Source organism: Nothobranchius furzeri, chromosome 14 (genome assembly GCF_043380555.1).
Source record: "Nothobranchius furzeri strain GRZ-AD chromosome 14, NfurGRZ-RIMD1, whole genome shotgun sequence".
In the NCBI taxonomy this organism is placed as follows: Eukaryota; Metazoa; Chordata; class Actinopteri; order Cyprinodontiformes; family Nothobranchiidae; genus Nothobranchius; species Nothobranchius furzeri.
In genome coordinates this window covers 52225232-52240993 of record NC_091754.1, presented here as the reverse complement: position 1 = coordinate 52240993, position 15762 = coordinate 52225232, and the positions used below count along the sequence as shown (strand labels likewise).

Sequence of the window (15762 nt, the reverse complement as noted above, 5' to 3'; positions counted from 1 at the left end):
TCCCCAAATAATTAAAAACCAGGATGCCAAATGCAACGTTTAGAGCACCACATTTACCTGGAGAATCTCAGATTAAGCAAACTTGTGAGAATACACGTAATGACCTTAGAGACGGAGCAACATGTCGCTAGCATAGCAGTTGGACCAGTTATATCAATAAAGATATAAAGTCATCTTGTATCTTGTTTAAAAATTATATTGATATTTTTAAAATATCGATAGATCGTCCAACCCTACCAAGTAGGTTAAGCAAACAACACGAATAGCACTACTTGATTTGTCCTACAAACACCGCTTGGTGACCTTAAAAACAACACGGGGCTTTGAAGTGTTTCAAATGGCACATTCCCCCTTTATCGACACTTCGTAACATTTTTGTTTTGACCTTATTGCATGGTTTGCTGAACATTTTTACCATGTCATTGCTGTTGGAGTTTAATATGTTGTGTTTTATGTTTAATGGTGTATTAAGAATAGATAGTTTTAATTGACAGACACATGGACATGAAATAAAAGACAGCCAGGGAAATCTAAATGGAAAAAAATGCTGTTGAATTAATGAGAACTCTTTTTCCCGGCCATCCACTGAAATAGTAGGTCTTAAATTTGCTGCGTTCCACTCTAACGAAAAAATGCCATGGGTTCAAGGTAAATGAAAGCAGGTGAATGACAAATCTAAATTTCCTGATATGAGGTGATGAACCATATTGCTTGCTGAAAGGCCCATGAATTGTAAATATATTTTTTAGGCTTGTTCTTTTTTTATGCATGGTAATCCACAGGGCAAGAACCATTGGAAAGATTAATGGTACGATAACAACGCTTTTGCAACCGGCGTGTGTGTGTGTGTGTGTTACGACAGCACCGGCGAAACCCCGTCCTTCACCTCGACTCTGTGTATCAGCTGAAAACCAACACAATTTCCTGCCTTTTATGAGGTTGCAGCAAACAATTTGAGAGCTCCTCAACCTGTGCCATCTGTTTTACCGCTTACCCAGACTGAATAACACAAGCCCTCTCATATGCATGCCTAATGCTAACTCAAGCAGTCTCCTTCCTCCAGACCCTCCTCTACAACAATACATATTTCTTTAGCAGCAAAAATAGATGCAGAGTAGTTTTTTCTCACTCCCTCAAACACTTCAAATTAATGATTAGTGATGAAGTAAATTAAAATCAAATGTATCAGATTTTTACAACAATTTTATAGTTTAAAATTTGTTTAAAATCTATTGAATAGACTGTAATGCAAGCACCATTACTAGGTTTTCAAGTAGCTGTAATGCATTAGTTGTTTTTTAAAGGCTCACTGTAAAACTTTGTCATGTTTTTAAATCATTTTCTTGAGCCAGTAGGTGCTAAAATGATCCTTTACAGCACTGGCTCCCAATCTGAGGCCCCTGACCCGCCAAGGGGATCCCTATTTTTTCTGTTTGTTTCTTTTTTTAAATCCCAATAACACACAAACTAGCATAATCAAGAGTTAGAAAGTTTAGAAATAAATCACCAATAGCAACAGTATTCACCCTGCAGGATGAAACCATGATGCACTTACCCTGTTGCCATTTTGCATTTGTATTTTATAAACAAAGAGACGATTAAATGTTGTGAAAAATCTTCCAATGATGTTTTATCAAAAGCATGCACATTTTCTCTGGCCTCTAATTAGTATATGAGTGAAAATGGAAAAATTAGAATATGGTGCAAAAGTTCATTTTTTTCAGTAATTCTGCTCGGACTGAGAGACCATCTAAATGCTCAGGGACCCTTTGCAGGTGTTTTTAATTCATGAGCTTACTAGAGTGGGACATTTTGACAATTAGAATCTTGTGAATAGGTTCAATAATTTGGAGTCAGAGATTTTGACTTTGGGGTTTTCATAAGCTGTTAGCCACCATGATCACAACAATAACAAATAAAGGCTTTAAATATCTGGCTTTGCGTGGAATGAATCTGTCTCATATTAGTTTCACATTTTAAGCTGAGTTACTGAAACAAATGAACTTTCAAGTTTTCAAGTGTCACCTGTAGATCAGTGATTTCCCTATGCTGGTTCTCAAGTGCTTTTATCCAGAATGTTCTAGAGGTTTCTCTTCTGTTTTAAAGATCAGGTGATTCACTGCCTTCTGCTGAACATTTAATTCAGTCCTAGAATCAGGTGTGTAGGAGTAGGGAAACATGCTGGAAAAGGACTGGAGCTGGACACCATTGGAATAGATCAGGAATCTGCAACCTGTGGCTCTTTGGACCTTCCACAGTGGCTTTTAATAATCTGGGCAAGAAATGTAAGAAAGTAAAACAAAACAAGCTTGTGTTATGACCAGGCCCCCACAATGCGGCTCAAAAATTGAAGCAATCCCGGAAGTACCAAAAATTGCAGTTCCACCCTCATCCGCTGGGGGCTGGTGTCAGAAGCGAGCAAATCCTCATTGACTCCCATGTTAAAAATACCATTTTCACAGCAGAAATAAACATGTTTACAGCCTGGTACCAAAACATGTTTTAGGTTTAAATGATCTAGTTTACACTCATGACAACTCTGAGGGGGGTGGATTTTTTTCTCACTCTTCTGTTTAAGTGTATTAAAAGACTAAAATTCTGTATAATTAATGAGCATCCGACCCACCTGACCACAGAGCTAGCTCCGTGGAAAGGCCTCAGTAGAGCCTCGGTCTGGCCTGGAAACTGCTCCGGGATTTTGAGTCTCTGTGTTTGTGTATTCTTTTTTGGATATTTTTTGTGCAATTGTTGGACAAAATGACTTGCTGTGGCATTAATTGCACTAATAGAGCGTCCAAGGAGTCTCCACTTCATTTTTTTCTGTAAGTAAAATTATATTTATGTATTTTAGGTCACTCACTGCCCAGCTGAGCTTAGATTTGAACATGTACTGTTTAACCATGAAATTTAAATGTAATAGGGTAAACCCCAGTGCATTTAACATAATGCTGCACTTTAGAAAATGGGTTGAAATATAACATGTAGGTGGAGCTGGGTTCTGAATGTCGGCTTGTGGAGCTCTCAGGGGACCGATGTTTTCCACCCGTTTCTGCCCTCCCCGCAGCTTGGCGCATCTCTGTCTGATCGCTGCTCCTGTCTGCTGCGCGGGCTGTCGGCTTGTGGAGCTCTGGGATGGAAACCTTTCCACCCGGTTCTCCCCAGCGGCAGCTCAGCGCTTCTCAGATTGCAGTGGCGCTTGTCTGCTGTACGGCTGCTGGCTTGTGGAGCTCTCGGGAGACCTCTGTGTTCCACCCGGTTTTACCCAGCGGTCAGCCCGGCATATCTCTGACTCAGAAGCTCTGGTGTTGTGCACAGTTAACTCCCGTTGTAGCTAGGTTGCTACCTCCATTAGCTTAGCTCCCACCTCCGTGTTAGCTTTGGGTTAGCTTCAGGTTAGCTTGTAGCTAGTTTGACCGGGTGTCGTCAGTTGATCCCAGCCTTACAGCCCCACCCTCAGCTCCACCTCCCTTCCCTTTGGTGGAATTTTCGGGGCTTGACGGAACCTGTGACACGGTCAAAATGGCGGTGGTGGCCACCTCCCATTTATCTTCAAAAGTGTGTTATTGGAGTCTATGGAAACCCATTGTCCAATATTTATATGTTAATGGTTATGACCCAGATGTAAGCAAGATCACTAAATTAGTGTGACACGAGTTGATCCAGACATGACAGCTGCCACGGAGCTACTGGCAGCTTTTTAAGGAGCAGCACTCGTTAGATGTCCTTAAGCTGGAAATATACTTGCTTTTTTACCTCGCGTAACCTCGCGTTACTACAAACAGCCTGCTGCGTCTTCAGCGCGTATTTGCCAGCGTACTGCACGCACTACTGGAGTGTTCCACTAGAGGTCAGTGTACCGTATAGTGTGTGGCATTATACCAAAACAAAACAAACATGGCGACGATAGAGGAGTTAAGTAGCTGGTTAATTTTAAGATTACGACAGAAAAAAAAATGGCGCCTGTGTCATAGATGGTATGTGAGACCCCTAAACCAGGCACGGCAAGACAACGGAGAATATGTTTAGCTCGTTTTGCCGATGAGGGAAATCGACGATCAAAAACATTATAATTACTTCCGAATGTCCTCGTCTGCTTTTGACGAGTTGCTCAGAAGGATTGAGACACTGATTTCCCACCAACGCACACATAGTGCTCCCATTAGCTCATCACAGCGCCTTGCTGTCACACTACGATTTCTTGCTACTGGTTGTAGCTACCAATCCCTGGCAGCCAGCCATGAACTTGGATCCGCAACAGTTGGATGCATTGTAAAAGAAGTTTGCGAAGCTATATGGACAGCACTCAAGGACGATGTCGTGGCCTTTCCCAGTGTTGCAAAGTGGATGGAAATTCAGGAGGAATTCTGGTCTCTTTGGAATTTTCCCAACTGTGTCGGAGCAATTGATGGGAAACACATTCGAGTTCGAGCTCCAGCCAATAGTGGAAGTTCCTTCCACAACTACAAAGGGTACTTCAGCTTCATCCTGATGGCTGTGTGCGACGCCAGGGGAGCGGTGGAATGCTATACCCACCCCTAGTAAGTAAAAGGTCGGTTTTTATATTCCCCAGAGTTAAGTGAGGAAAAGCATGTTTTAACTAATCCTCCTGACCTGGCAGCGGTGTCTTTTGTTTAGCATTAAACAATCTTTGTTGTTCCATTTCATTTACATAGTTTTATGCTAACCTGAAGAAAAATGACAGGTCAGGAGGATTAGTTACTTGCTTTTTCTCACTTAACGCTGGGGAATATAAAAACAGACATTTTATTTAGGGGTGGAGTATACCTTTTACAAAATCATATTCTTTTATTCTAAACTTTAATTGAAATGATTTGTTTATGCACTTATTGCTTGAAGTCATATTTGCAAAGACAAATCATTTCACTGAGGATTTATTTAATTTTAAAGTAATATTTATTGCAGATAAACATCATTTGGAGCTGGGCATAAAATAAAACCTATTTCCTTACTTCAGGTACAGATCTACACTTGTGGATGTTGGAGCCTATGGCCATGACAGTGAAGTGCCTTTGGATCCCAGCTCATCAAGGGGGAGCTGCACCTGCCACCTCCATCTCCTCTGCCAGGTGCTGTTGTTCGGAGTCCTCCAGTTTTCGTTGCAGATGAAGCTTTTCCACTGAAAGTGAACCTGATGCGGCCATTTTCAGGTTAGTTTGTGGAGCAAAAAGGTAGAGAATTTGAATAAACAAAGTTCGACTCAACCACTCATCCCTAAACTAAGACAATACAATCCTAATTATATTTTCTCATGTTTATAATAGGGACCAACCTCACAGCAGAGCAGCGCAAGTACAACTATCAACACTGCAGAGCAAGGTGGGTCATAGAAAATGCCTTTGGCATTTTGGCTGCACGATGGAGAGTGTTTGGGAAAGCCATGGAGTGTTCTGTTGACACTACTGAATTAATAACAAAGGGATGTGTTGCTCTTCACAACTTCCTCTGTGGTACTGACCAACTCCAAGCTGAGACAGCAAGGTACATTAGTAGAGTGGACGAAGGAGATGTCTTGGGAGAATGGAGGCAAGTTGTGGAGACCGACACAAACCTCTTGGACACCGGACGCTTGACTTCTGAGCATGCTACATGACATGGCACTGAGGTGCGGAACTGCTTGATGAACTATTTTCAAACCGAAGCAGGAAGAGTGTCTTTTCAGGACAACATCCTCCAACGGGGCACACTGATTTGTTTCAGCACAACACAAGGAAATCCAATGATTTTTTTAAATTTATCTTCAAGTACAGGTTTAGAGCAAAATATCACCTGCAAAAATAAAACTGATTCAGTTCAAGTTTGTCATTGGAACAATTATTTTTTATAAATGGTCATATTAAATTTGTGTAAAATGTAACATTTCATTTAAACAAGACAACAAATGTTCAAGTAATTTTTGTAGTGCTGTCATTCATAAAACCCTTTAAGCTTTCAACCTGAAGAACATTCAGAAATGTGGAAAATCTGCAAACATGCTGATTAAAGCCTGCAGCACATGAGAACAAATAGAAATTATAAATAAAAAAAATATTTAAAGGACAGCTGTCAGCTAACTTTGTAGTAGTAATGTAACCTTTATACTGACATTTGCCTTTATATGTAGACGTAGAGACGTTAAAAACTTTGCCCATCAATACTTTAACAGATTTTAATCTTCAGTCAACAGATTTGGTCTTTATGGAGGCCTTACTTCCATCTCTTTGCATCTAGAATGCTGGTTCTGTTGTAAAACCAAAACCTAACTGTGGATTGTAAATAATGCAAAATTGCAAATTTAATCGTAGGAAATTATAGAATAAAAAAAAAGAAACAGTTTTATCCCAAGTGTGACAGAACTTAACTCAAGTTTTAAATCAAGCGGTCTACTTTATTTAGAAATAAATGCATAGCTTGATATAAGATTTTAGGGATATACTAAAGGTGTGAGACAGTGGGGGATTTAGCAATTTGGGGGCCCAAGGTGAACACAGACATGGGGCCCCTTACACAAAATTTTCAACAATCTTACCTTTAACTGGATTTGCCAAACTCTCCCCTCTTCTGACATGAGTTATTTTCCCTTTTTATTAGACCTCCTCTTTTTTCCTGTATTTCCCTCCCTTTGAGCGCTTTCAATATTTGCTCTGCTTTCTTTTTCCTGTCTGAATTTTTTTTATTATACTGTCCATATTTGATCTAAAGATTACCAAACAACAATCTAAACATAAATAGTATACTGGGAATAATATTGGTGCTTAATGTCTCTCGATTTAATGCATTTTCAACAAAAACTATAAGTTTCATTTCATGACTTACTGATCAAATGATTTTAAAAATTCCTAAAAATTCCATAAATCATCACAAAATTACCAATATATTCTCACATATATATATATATATATATATATATATATATATATATATATATATATATATATATATATATATATATATATATACATATATATATTTATTTATTTATACATATATTATATATATATATATATATATATATATATATACATATACATATATAAATATGTATACATATATATATGTATTTATTTATACATATATTATATATATATATATATATATATATATATATATATATATATATATACATATACATATATAAATATGTATACATATATATATTTATACATATATTATATATATGTATATATATATATATATATATATATATATATATATATATATATATATAATACATATTATATATATATATTTATTTATATTTATATATATTTATATTTATTTATACATACATAAGTTGCTTACTAGTGAAACATTTAAATGTCAACAGGAAGTCTAACAATGCTGAAGAAGTAGACCCAGAATTCCGGGACTAGACTGTAGTAGTGCAGGTGCTCCATGAATTCTAAAGAAGGGCAAAAAAAAAGCAGGGACACATCAAAGGCTCTATGACATCATAAAGCTCAGTGTGCTCAGTGAGGGGCAGTCAGAAGCAGTCAGGCAGTCAGTCAGTCAGGACCAGTCAGATAGACCTCTCTCACCATACAGGTGAACATTAGAAACACACTTCTCATATATTTGTTTCTTGGATTCGTAGGAGAAGGAGTTTATAAACTAGGTTAACGAACTCAGATTTAAACAACCTTGTAGTTCTGCATCAAGATCTTAAAATGACAACACAGTTTTCCACAACATATGGAGTGCATTTGGACCAACATAAAACTTTGGGATTCGTGGCTTTCCTTGATGATGTTCACAAAATGCGTGAAAGCCAATTATCTGATGTACGAAAACAGACAAGATATTTTAAACAGAAGTTTGAGAAAGAACAAGCTGATCGATCGGAGTCCAGCGAGAAAAATCAGCGGCATTTCCACAGAGTCAAAGCAGGAATGGACTTCCCCAGGGCTTCAAGTCAGGAAAAGAAAACTCAAGCCAACGTGACCACAACGGACTCCCGACCAGACCATTTTAAAAAGGAGTTTGAGATGGAAAAAGGTAAGTGTTTGAAATCGAATAACGACATCCAAAAACGTATTGAATGTCTGACAGATGAAAACAAGGCTTTATGTACACAGCTGGCAGAACAGCAAACAATTTTTAAAGAAAAAGAGTCTCAATTGCAAAAGGCTTTGGAGGACATGAAGTTTTCACACCAGGAGCTGAATAAAACGTATAATACAGATATTCTGAACAGCAAAATTACGGCAAGTAACCTAGACAATGAGCTGAAAAAGGAGAGGCACGCTCATCATGTTACTAAAACTCAGCTAGAACATATCAGCAGTGAGACTAACAAGAAGTTTAAGCAAAATGAGACACGATTGCAGAAAGATCTGGATTGCATGAAGGAGCTTAGAGATAAGTTTGAATCTGAACTCCTTTCTGCTAAACAGCAGATTCAAACTTTTGAGGACAAACTTCATTTAGAGGTCCAGGCAAAGATTCAGACCAAAGAAATGAATGATAAATTAAAAGCTGAGAAAGATGATCTTCAGCTACGGTTCAACAAAGAGATGTCTCTTCTGCAGGAGAACTTTGATAAAAAAGAGACAGAATTAAAAAATGCTCTGGAGAAAGTCGAAGTTTTATACCAGGAGCTGAATAAAAAGTACAATGAAGATGTTTTGACTAGCAAACGTACAACAGAGCAGCTGGAAATTGAGCTGAAAAAGGAGAGGCGTGATCATCAAGTTACTAAAACTCAGCTAAAACATATCAGCAGTGAGATTGACAAGTTTAAGCATAATGAGACACGATTGCAGAAAGAGCTAGATTGCATGAAGGTTGCCAACCAGCAGCTCAGAGATACGTCTGAAGCTGAAATACTTTCTGCTAAACAGCAGATTCAAACTTTTGAGGACAAACTTCATTTAGAGATCCAGGCCCATTCTGAGACAAAGATTCAGACCAAAGAGATTATAGAGAAATTAAGAGCTGAGAAGGACGCTCTTCAGATACGGGCCGATGGACAGATTTCTCTTCTGCAAGAGAACGTTGATGAAAAAGAGACTGAATTACAAAACGCCCTGGAGAACGTTAGGGAACTGAATAACAAATATAATGATGTCCTTATCACCAAACAAAAAGCAGATCATCTGGACCAAGAGCAGAAAAAGGAAATGACGGCTCACCCACACAGTGAAACTGACATTGAGAATAATGGGAGGGAGATGGGCAAGCAGTTTAAAACATCTAAACACGATGAGACACAATTTCAAGAAGATTTAGATGAATGGAAGGTTTCTTATGCACCTAGTGACGCCAGTGACATCAACAAACGACTGGCTAAAGAACCTCAGATGGAGATTTGTGAAAAACCGGAGATTCAAGCCGAGGAAAACCCCGTCGTCTTTCTAACTAAGATGTCTACTCTTCTAAATCAGAGTTCTCTAGATGCTCCATCTCAGGTACCTGGTGCCATTGCAACTCAACCGTCTGTGATTACTAGTGTGACTGCAACCAGAAGTCAGGATTCATTCTTTTATGGAAATCAAAGAAATAAGCAGTGTCTTCCAAACAGTTTGGTGTTTTTGTCGTTTCTACACGAGAACGAGAACATTAGCAGCTCAGACCTGGACCTAGTTTTGGACAGAGGTGATCGAATGTACTCACAAGTTAGGCTCGCCCATCCAGCTAGAGACCACCTGGCTACAGATGAGTTACCTACCGAGGTCAAAGCTCGGGTTAGTCTATATCACGTCAAAATGAACTTTGCAAATTCCAAATGTGGGGTATTTTTATCAGGCGACCTTCCCAACTTGTCACAGGGATTACAGTGTTTGACCTCAGATGTTCAGTATGCGCTAATGGTAATGGGCAGCAGCTGCATTGCTATATTCAGGACTCAATCAGGTGAATTTGGTTACTTTGATCCACATCCCCGCAACACCCACGGCGACCCTGCAGGCGACTATGCCGTCATGTTAAAGTTCACATGTTTAACTGACATGATTGATAGAATCACGTCGGTATTCACCAGAATTGGTGTATCGCCATCTAGCTACTATGAAATCCAGCCAGTGGAGTTTTAGAGTTTAGACCTAGTTAGTCTGATACATAGCACATCAGACATCAGAGACAAAACCGCTGCAGTTGGGTTATACCCACGGAAAGAGAACATTAGATTAGTAACAAGTCAGATACCTAGTTATCAACTAATTCAATCAGTCACACGGGATCCTTAAAGAGCTAATTGTAAGTTAGAGACTTCCATAAACCAAAGTTTAGAGAAATGTAATAGAAACTAATTTTAAACATTTTTTTTTTAAACATATACAAATTATTGTCAAACCAAGTGACGTCAGCTGAGGGACGCCTGTTAGCTTAATCCAGAGAAAAATATAGACTCTAATGCCGGCTCTGGCACAGAGGAAACTTTAAATGTCAATAATTATGCTTATGATGGACCAAAACCATAAAGTTATGAGCTTGCTGCCCGCCCCAGAGAACAGAGACAAACCAGAGCGCGAAACGCTCGGCCAATAATGGTCTAAGTTGAGGGACTGAAACTGAACAGTTTTCAGGCCAGACCGAGGCTCAGACTGCGGCCTTTCCCCGGAGCTAGCTCTGTGGTCACGTGGGTCTGATGCTTATTAATTATACAGAATTTTAGGCTTTTAATACACTTAAACAGAAGAGAGAGAAAAAAATGCACCCCCTCAGAGTTGTCATGAGTGTAAACTAGATCATTTAAACCAAAAACATGTTTTGGTACCAGGCTGTAAACATGTTTATTTCTGTTGTGAAATTGGTATTTTTAACATGGGAGTCAATGAGGGTCTCTGGAACTCAGTGATGTCACATAGATATGCAAATTAGTGGGGGGGGGGGGGCTAATTTCAGCATCATTGTAGTCATAGTAACCAAGTGGGCGGAACCTAATTTAAAATGCTTGGTAGTTATAGTAATGGCATTTTTAGCCTCTGTGTGTGTGTGTGTGCGTGTGTATGCCAAGCTTTGTATGCTTGGTGTCCTATTGGCTAATGTAGCATTAGCTTGAATAATAAGTCGACATGAATCGATGTTAGTCGTTGAACTATTTATGCTATATTTGGAATAAGTTTGAGTAACGAAAGGGGATTTCAGTTTTATTTGTATGGGAGCTAATGATTAGTGTGGCGTTTAACTATAGGCCATATCAGTGTATTGTTTTAAGCTCTTGTTTATAACTTCCCCTTTAGCGGGGTTCGGTTAGCATCTTGAATGCTGAATTAGATGTTTACACTTTCCTGAGCTGCGTGTTTGATTAAAATGAGTAATCAGCAGCTCATGTAGTACTTGTTGAAGTCTGAGGAGATGATTCAGCAGTTAGAATTAGGTGTGATTGATCAGGAACGTATCCAAAACCTTACGTTTCCATTAGCACTGAAAGACATATTGTGCTAACCTGGGTGGGCCACGTGTACAGATTACCGTCTGATTTTGGGTTTTACCTACGTGAATACTCCATATTAAAATAAAAGGAATGATAATCAGCTCGTGTAGAAATCTGTGAAGGCTGGGGAGAAACAGTAGCTGTTGGAAAAAGACGTATCTGACCACAAACCTATCCAAAACACTGTCACATTGGCTGTCAGTTAGGCTGATATCACACTATTTAGCCTGTTGCAGTCATAGCAATAATCGAGTGCCAAAATCAAGTATTTTATTAGGTTTTCTTGTTTTGAAAAAGCAAATCATATCAAAGTGAGTGACTAGCAGCTCATGTTGAACTCAGTTGGCTGAGGAGATACTTTACCAATTACAATCAGATTTGTCTTAGCAGAAAAATATAATGTGATTTGCATGGTCTTCATGGTACAGTCAATTATTTAGTAGTTTCTCTGACCTTCAATTCAATAATTTATTTCACACAAAGTTTAAATATACAAACTTCAAATTAGAATATAAGCATTCAAGTGAAATGGGGGAGGAAGAAGAAAAAATCTTATATGACCTGCCCCCTTTAACTAAGACAAGATAAATAACAAAAAGTACAAAATTGCCTTATACACAAAAAATAAACCGCTCTCTTACTTGCACAAACAATATCACTACTAAAAAATTTATCGTCCATCCTCAACTCACCAAATCATACGATTTTAGCATTTTATCTTTATACATTTTTTTTATTGATCAGTAGTTGTACATTTTTTTAATTCATCATCCAGGTTATTCCATAATTTCACACCATATATTGAAATACACATTTGCTTTAATGTAGTACGAACACATATCCTTTTAAACTCTGGTTTCTTTCTACTCTTATCATTTTTTGGGATCAAAACAAAGAGCCTTCGTAGATTAGTTGGCAGTAAATTATTTCTAGCCTTAAACATAATTAGTAAAATTTTTAAGTTAACTAAGTCTTTGAATTTCATAATTTTAGATAGAACAAAATATTTGTTAGTATGTTCTCTCGGATTAGCTTTATGTAGAATTCGCAAAACTTTCTTCTGTAACAGAAACAAAGGATTAGTGTTTGTTTTATACGTATTGCCCCAAACCTCAATACAATAAGTTAAGCATGGTAAGATAAATGAATAATATAATGTCTGAAGCGTTGAAATTCCTAGAAAACCTTTGACTTTGTTTAAAATTCCAATACTTTTGGATATTTTTTAAATATATTTTATATGGGATTTCCAAGTAAGTTTATGGTTCATTTCATTATATTTTACAATAACATAGATGTGTAAACTAAGAGATGGCTATATAACATAATATTGTGTGTTTCTTTTACTTGTTTAGCCTGTGATCACTACTTTTTATTTTAATATGGGCTTTGTTTTTACAGTCATCAGTCCAAATATGAAGCATCAGCATCAACACTACTGAAACGCCAACTGTTTATTTCTCCAACACCAGTGCCAGCTCTGTCTAGCATTCATGGAGAATCATCTGAAAGGTAAATAGCTGCCTAAAAACCTCTACCAGGAATATTATAATTTTGCGTCTGTTTGTTTTAAGTTAGTGGTGGATTTTTTAAAAGAAATTCTGGAAATGGGATAATGAATGACTATAAAAAATGTATAGAAATAAATAAATAAAACTACAGCAAATTTGGAGGCGTTTCACAACCATCTCCTAATGTATGCAAGCAAAAGTTTCAGTTACATCGCACCTGTTTACGAGGCACGGATACTGCTTGCTGCGTTGGACTACAATCACCACTCACATAGAGAAGTGGAGACCAGATGGGTCGATACAGTACGCATTTATTTATTTTTGTAATAAAACATATACACTCATGAATTCATAATTCACTGGTCCAGTTTTAGTCTGTTTTTATTAACAACTTCCTCAGATGAACAACCACAACGCTCCTAACTGCTACATATTGGTTTAACAACATGCTGTCAAGCGGCCAACTGTAGAATAACAGAAACCCCACGTTTTCAATAATAGCGCCTCCAGGTGGGGCTTACCTTATTTACTTTTAATTTAAAACACTTTTTCAGCTAATTTGTTGGATACTACAAGTTATGGCATGTGTCATTTCAGATACCATAAAATATTGAACAAAAAATCTAGATGCTGGAGGCTGTATTCTGAGAAGGTGGCAAAAGACTACTCCTACATCCCAGAGATCCAAACCATGATCGTCAACCGAGCAAGAAAGGTCTTCCTCGACGCTACAAGCTAAGGCCTGAGGATCCAAGGCGTTACGGTTTGCTGTCCGGAGTTCCGGCACCATCAACAGAGGAACTTCTACAACACCAAAAGACTTGCGGTGATGGTAAAATAAAACATTATCTGCCTTACATCTTCCACACAATAGTCCATTGCTAACTGAGTTTATTTTTTATTTACAGGTAAAACTTTGCCAAAGAAATAGGTGTTGGGGGAGGTAAGAGAAAACCCAAAACCTTCTTTATTTTTGTGTTTCCTGTGGTTATTTATTTTTTTGTTTGAAAATAAAGATTATTTTTTTGGGAAATAAGTACTAATAATTTAAAAATGTATGTAAAATGCTGGAGGTAGAGATGAGTTTTTGTTGTTGTGCAGGAGTTTTAACATTTATGGTATTTTTACAAATGCAACTCAGAGTTATGCTTTAGAACACTTTATTAGAGCATCAAACAAAAATATATAAAAAACAAACTGATGTAAAATATTAAATATATACAATTATTTACAATCATCTTGGAAGAAAACCAGTGTAGTTACCACTGGGGTCAGGGAATTTTTCCCTTATCCTCCAGACAACAGCTTGGGATTACTACCCTGCGCCCCCCACCAAGTTTTCCATGCTGCCATGCTACAAATTGTAAGCTGCATGGTGGAACTGTCTGTTGTCCTCACCAAGGCCCGGGTCATCATAAACCGCTTGAAACTCATTCCACAATGTTCGGGCCAGGCGAAGAACACCATTTTGCAGAATAAACTCCTCCATGTGCGGGGACTGTTGAAATGCATGTCTGGGGAGGCTGTTGGCAGCATTTCCTTTCCAAATCAGTTGGCATCTCTGCAGTGGGAGCATACACACCATGAAGGTTGATTGGATGTTGGAGGTGTTGTGGCAGGTGGACCAGAGAGGGCAAGTACATCAAAGAGCACACCAGGGTCTCTGTCCAGCACCATGGTAAGGACGTCAATAGCCTGCTGAGGGTTCAGGTTCTGTATGTGTTGCTACAAAAGTGGAAAGAGATGCTACTGCAAGTTTTTAGGATCATTTAGTGTAATTTTGTTATGCTTACACGTTCAAAGTCTATTCGCTCGGAACGAAGATTCCAAACTCGAGTGATATCTTCATCTCCAAGGTCCACAGCTGAGTGTCTTGCACTTCTTCGGCCTCTGGATGCACCACGGCCTCTGGATGCACCACATCTTTGAGATGATGGTGGGCATCTCCTTTTTGCACCACGTCTTGAGGATGCAATGGGAGGTTCAAACTCTTCCTCAGAGGATTCCTCAATCACTGAACTCTAAATTGTATTAGAATAAAAAAATTATACTAATATAAAAAGTACTCTTGCATATTAAATCAATTTTGACACAGATCAGGTTTACATCTAGTCCAAATTTGGACTAAACCAACAATAAACAGAAACTATGAAAACAACCATGGTTATAGGAGGACTACACAGAATGCAGTGTTTATTCATGATTTCCACATAAATTATTTATATGCTTTGATATATTTATCCTATCTTGAATGGCAAAGCAATTAAAAATAAGCTAATTACTCGTAATAAAATGCTAACAATTTGATAGGATTAATTGTATTTACAATATAGATTGTCAATTGTTACTGGTATTTAAAAAAAAAATATATATATATATATATATATATATATATATATATATATATATATATATACATATTTATAGATATTCTTTATAAAATGCCTTTTGTAAACAGTAAGTGTTTAAATGTGCTGGTTTAAAACAACTGTCTTACCTCATAACTCCATTGCTAACACTACCTCAGCTCCTCTATTACGAAGAAGCAATGCTCCGATGTTGACTCGGCTTTTCCTGCGCGTGCACATTAGGAGGTGTGGCTTTTGGCTCTTTCAGGAAGGGCGGGGGAGTGAGCAACAGCCGTTCGGTGTCATCTTACGGACCCTGCCTTTAACAGGCAGCCAGTGCAAGCGTGCAAGGATGGGTGAAATGTGACAGCGTCTCGAGGTGTTTGTCAGGAACCTAGCCGCCGCATGTTGCACTCTCTGTAGACGCTCGATTGCTGAGGCGCTGACACCAACAAGTAGAGAGTTGGCATAGTCTAAACGTGTAGTTACAAAGGCGTGAACAACAGACTCCAGCTGAGGTCGTCTGACTATT

At 38.1% G+C, this 15762-nt stretch overlaps 2 protein-coding genes across 2 annotated transcripts; both read left to right on the top strand.

The window, feature by feature from the left end:
• The first annotated feature begins 4038 nt into the window (after positions 1-4038).
• On the top strand, positions 4039-5611 carry LOC129163968 (putative nuclease HARBI1). The gene is made up of 3 exons (XM_054743334.2): positions 4039-4515; positions 5042-5168; positions 5283-5611. Exons 1-3 carry the CDS (start codon positions 4039-4041, stop codon positions 5609-5611), a joined length of 933 nt encoding a protein of 310 aa, XP_054599309.2.
• Positions 5612-7410: 1799 nt separating this feature from the next.
• On the top strand, positions 7411-15119 carry LOC107375810 (uncharacterized). The gene is made up of 2 exons (XM_070544514.1): positions 7411-13714; positions 13791-15119. The coding sequence occupies exon 1, from the start codon at positions 7665-7667 to the stop codon at positions 10026-10028; it is 2364 nt and encodes a 787-aa protein (XP_070400615.1). The 5' UTR covers positions 7411-7664; the 3' UTR covers positions 10029-13714; positions 13791-15119.
• Positions 15120-15762: the final 643 nt, after the last annotated feature.

Excerpts from the sequence above, each read along its gene's own strand:
- LOC129163968 (XM_054743334.2), top strand. The coding sequence starts at position 4,039 with ATGAGGGAAATCGACGATCAAAAACATTATAATTACTTCCGAATGTCC. Across the intron at positions 4,516-5,041 it reads TGTGCGACGCCAGGGGAGCG|CTCATCAAGGGGGAGCTGCA; the intron begins GTGGAATGCTAT and ends TTTGGATCCCAG. Across the intron at positions 5,169-5,282 it reads CCTGATGCGGCCATTTTCAG|GGACCAACCTCACAGCAGAG; the intron begins GTTAGTTTGTGG and ends TGTTTATAATAG.
- LOC107375810 (XM_070544514.1), top strand. The coding sequence starts at position 7,665 with ATGACAACACAGTTTTCCACAACATATGGAGTGCATTTGGACCAACAT.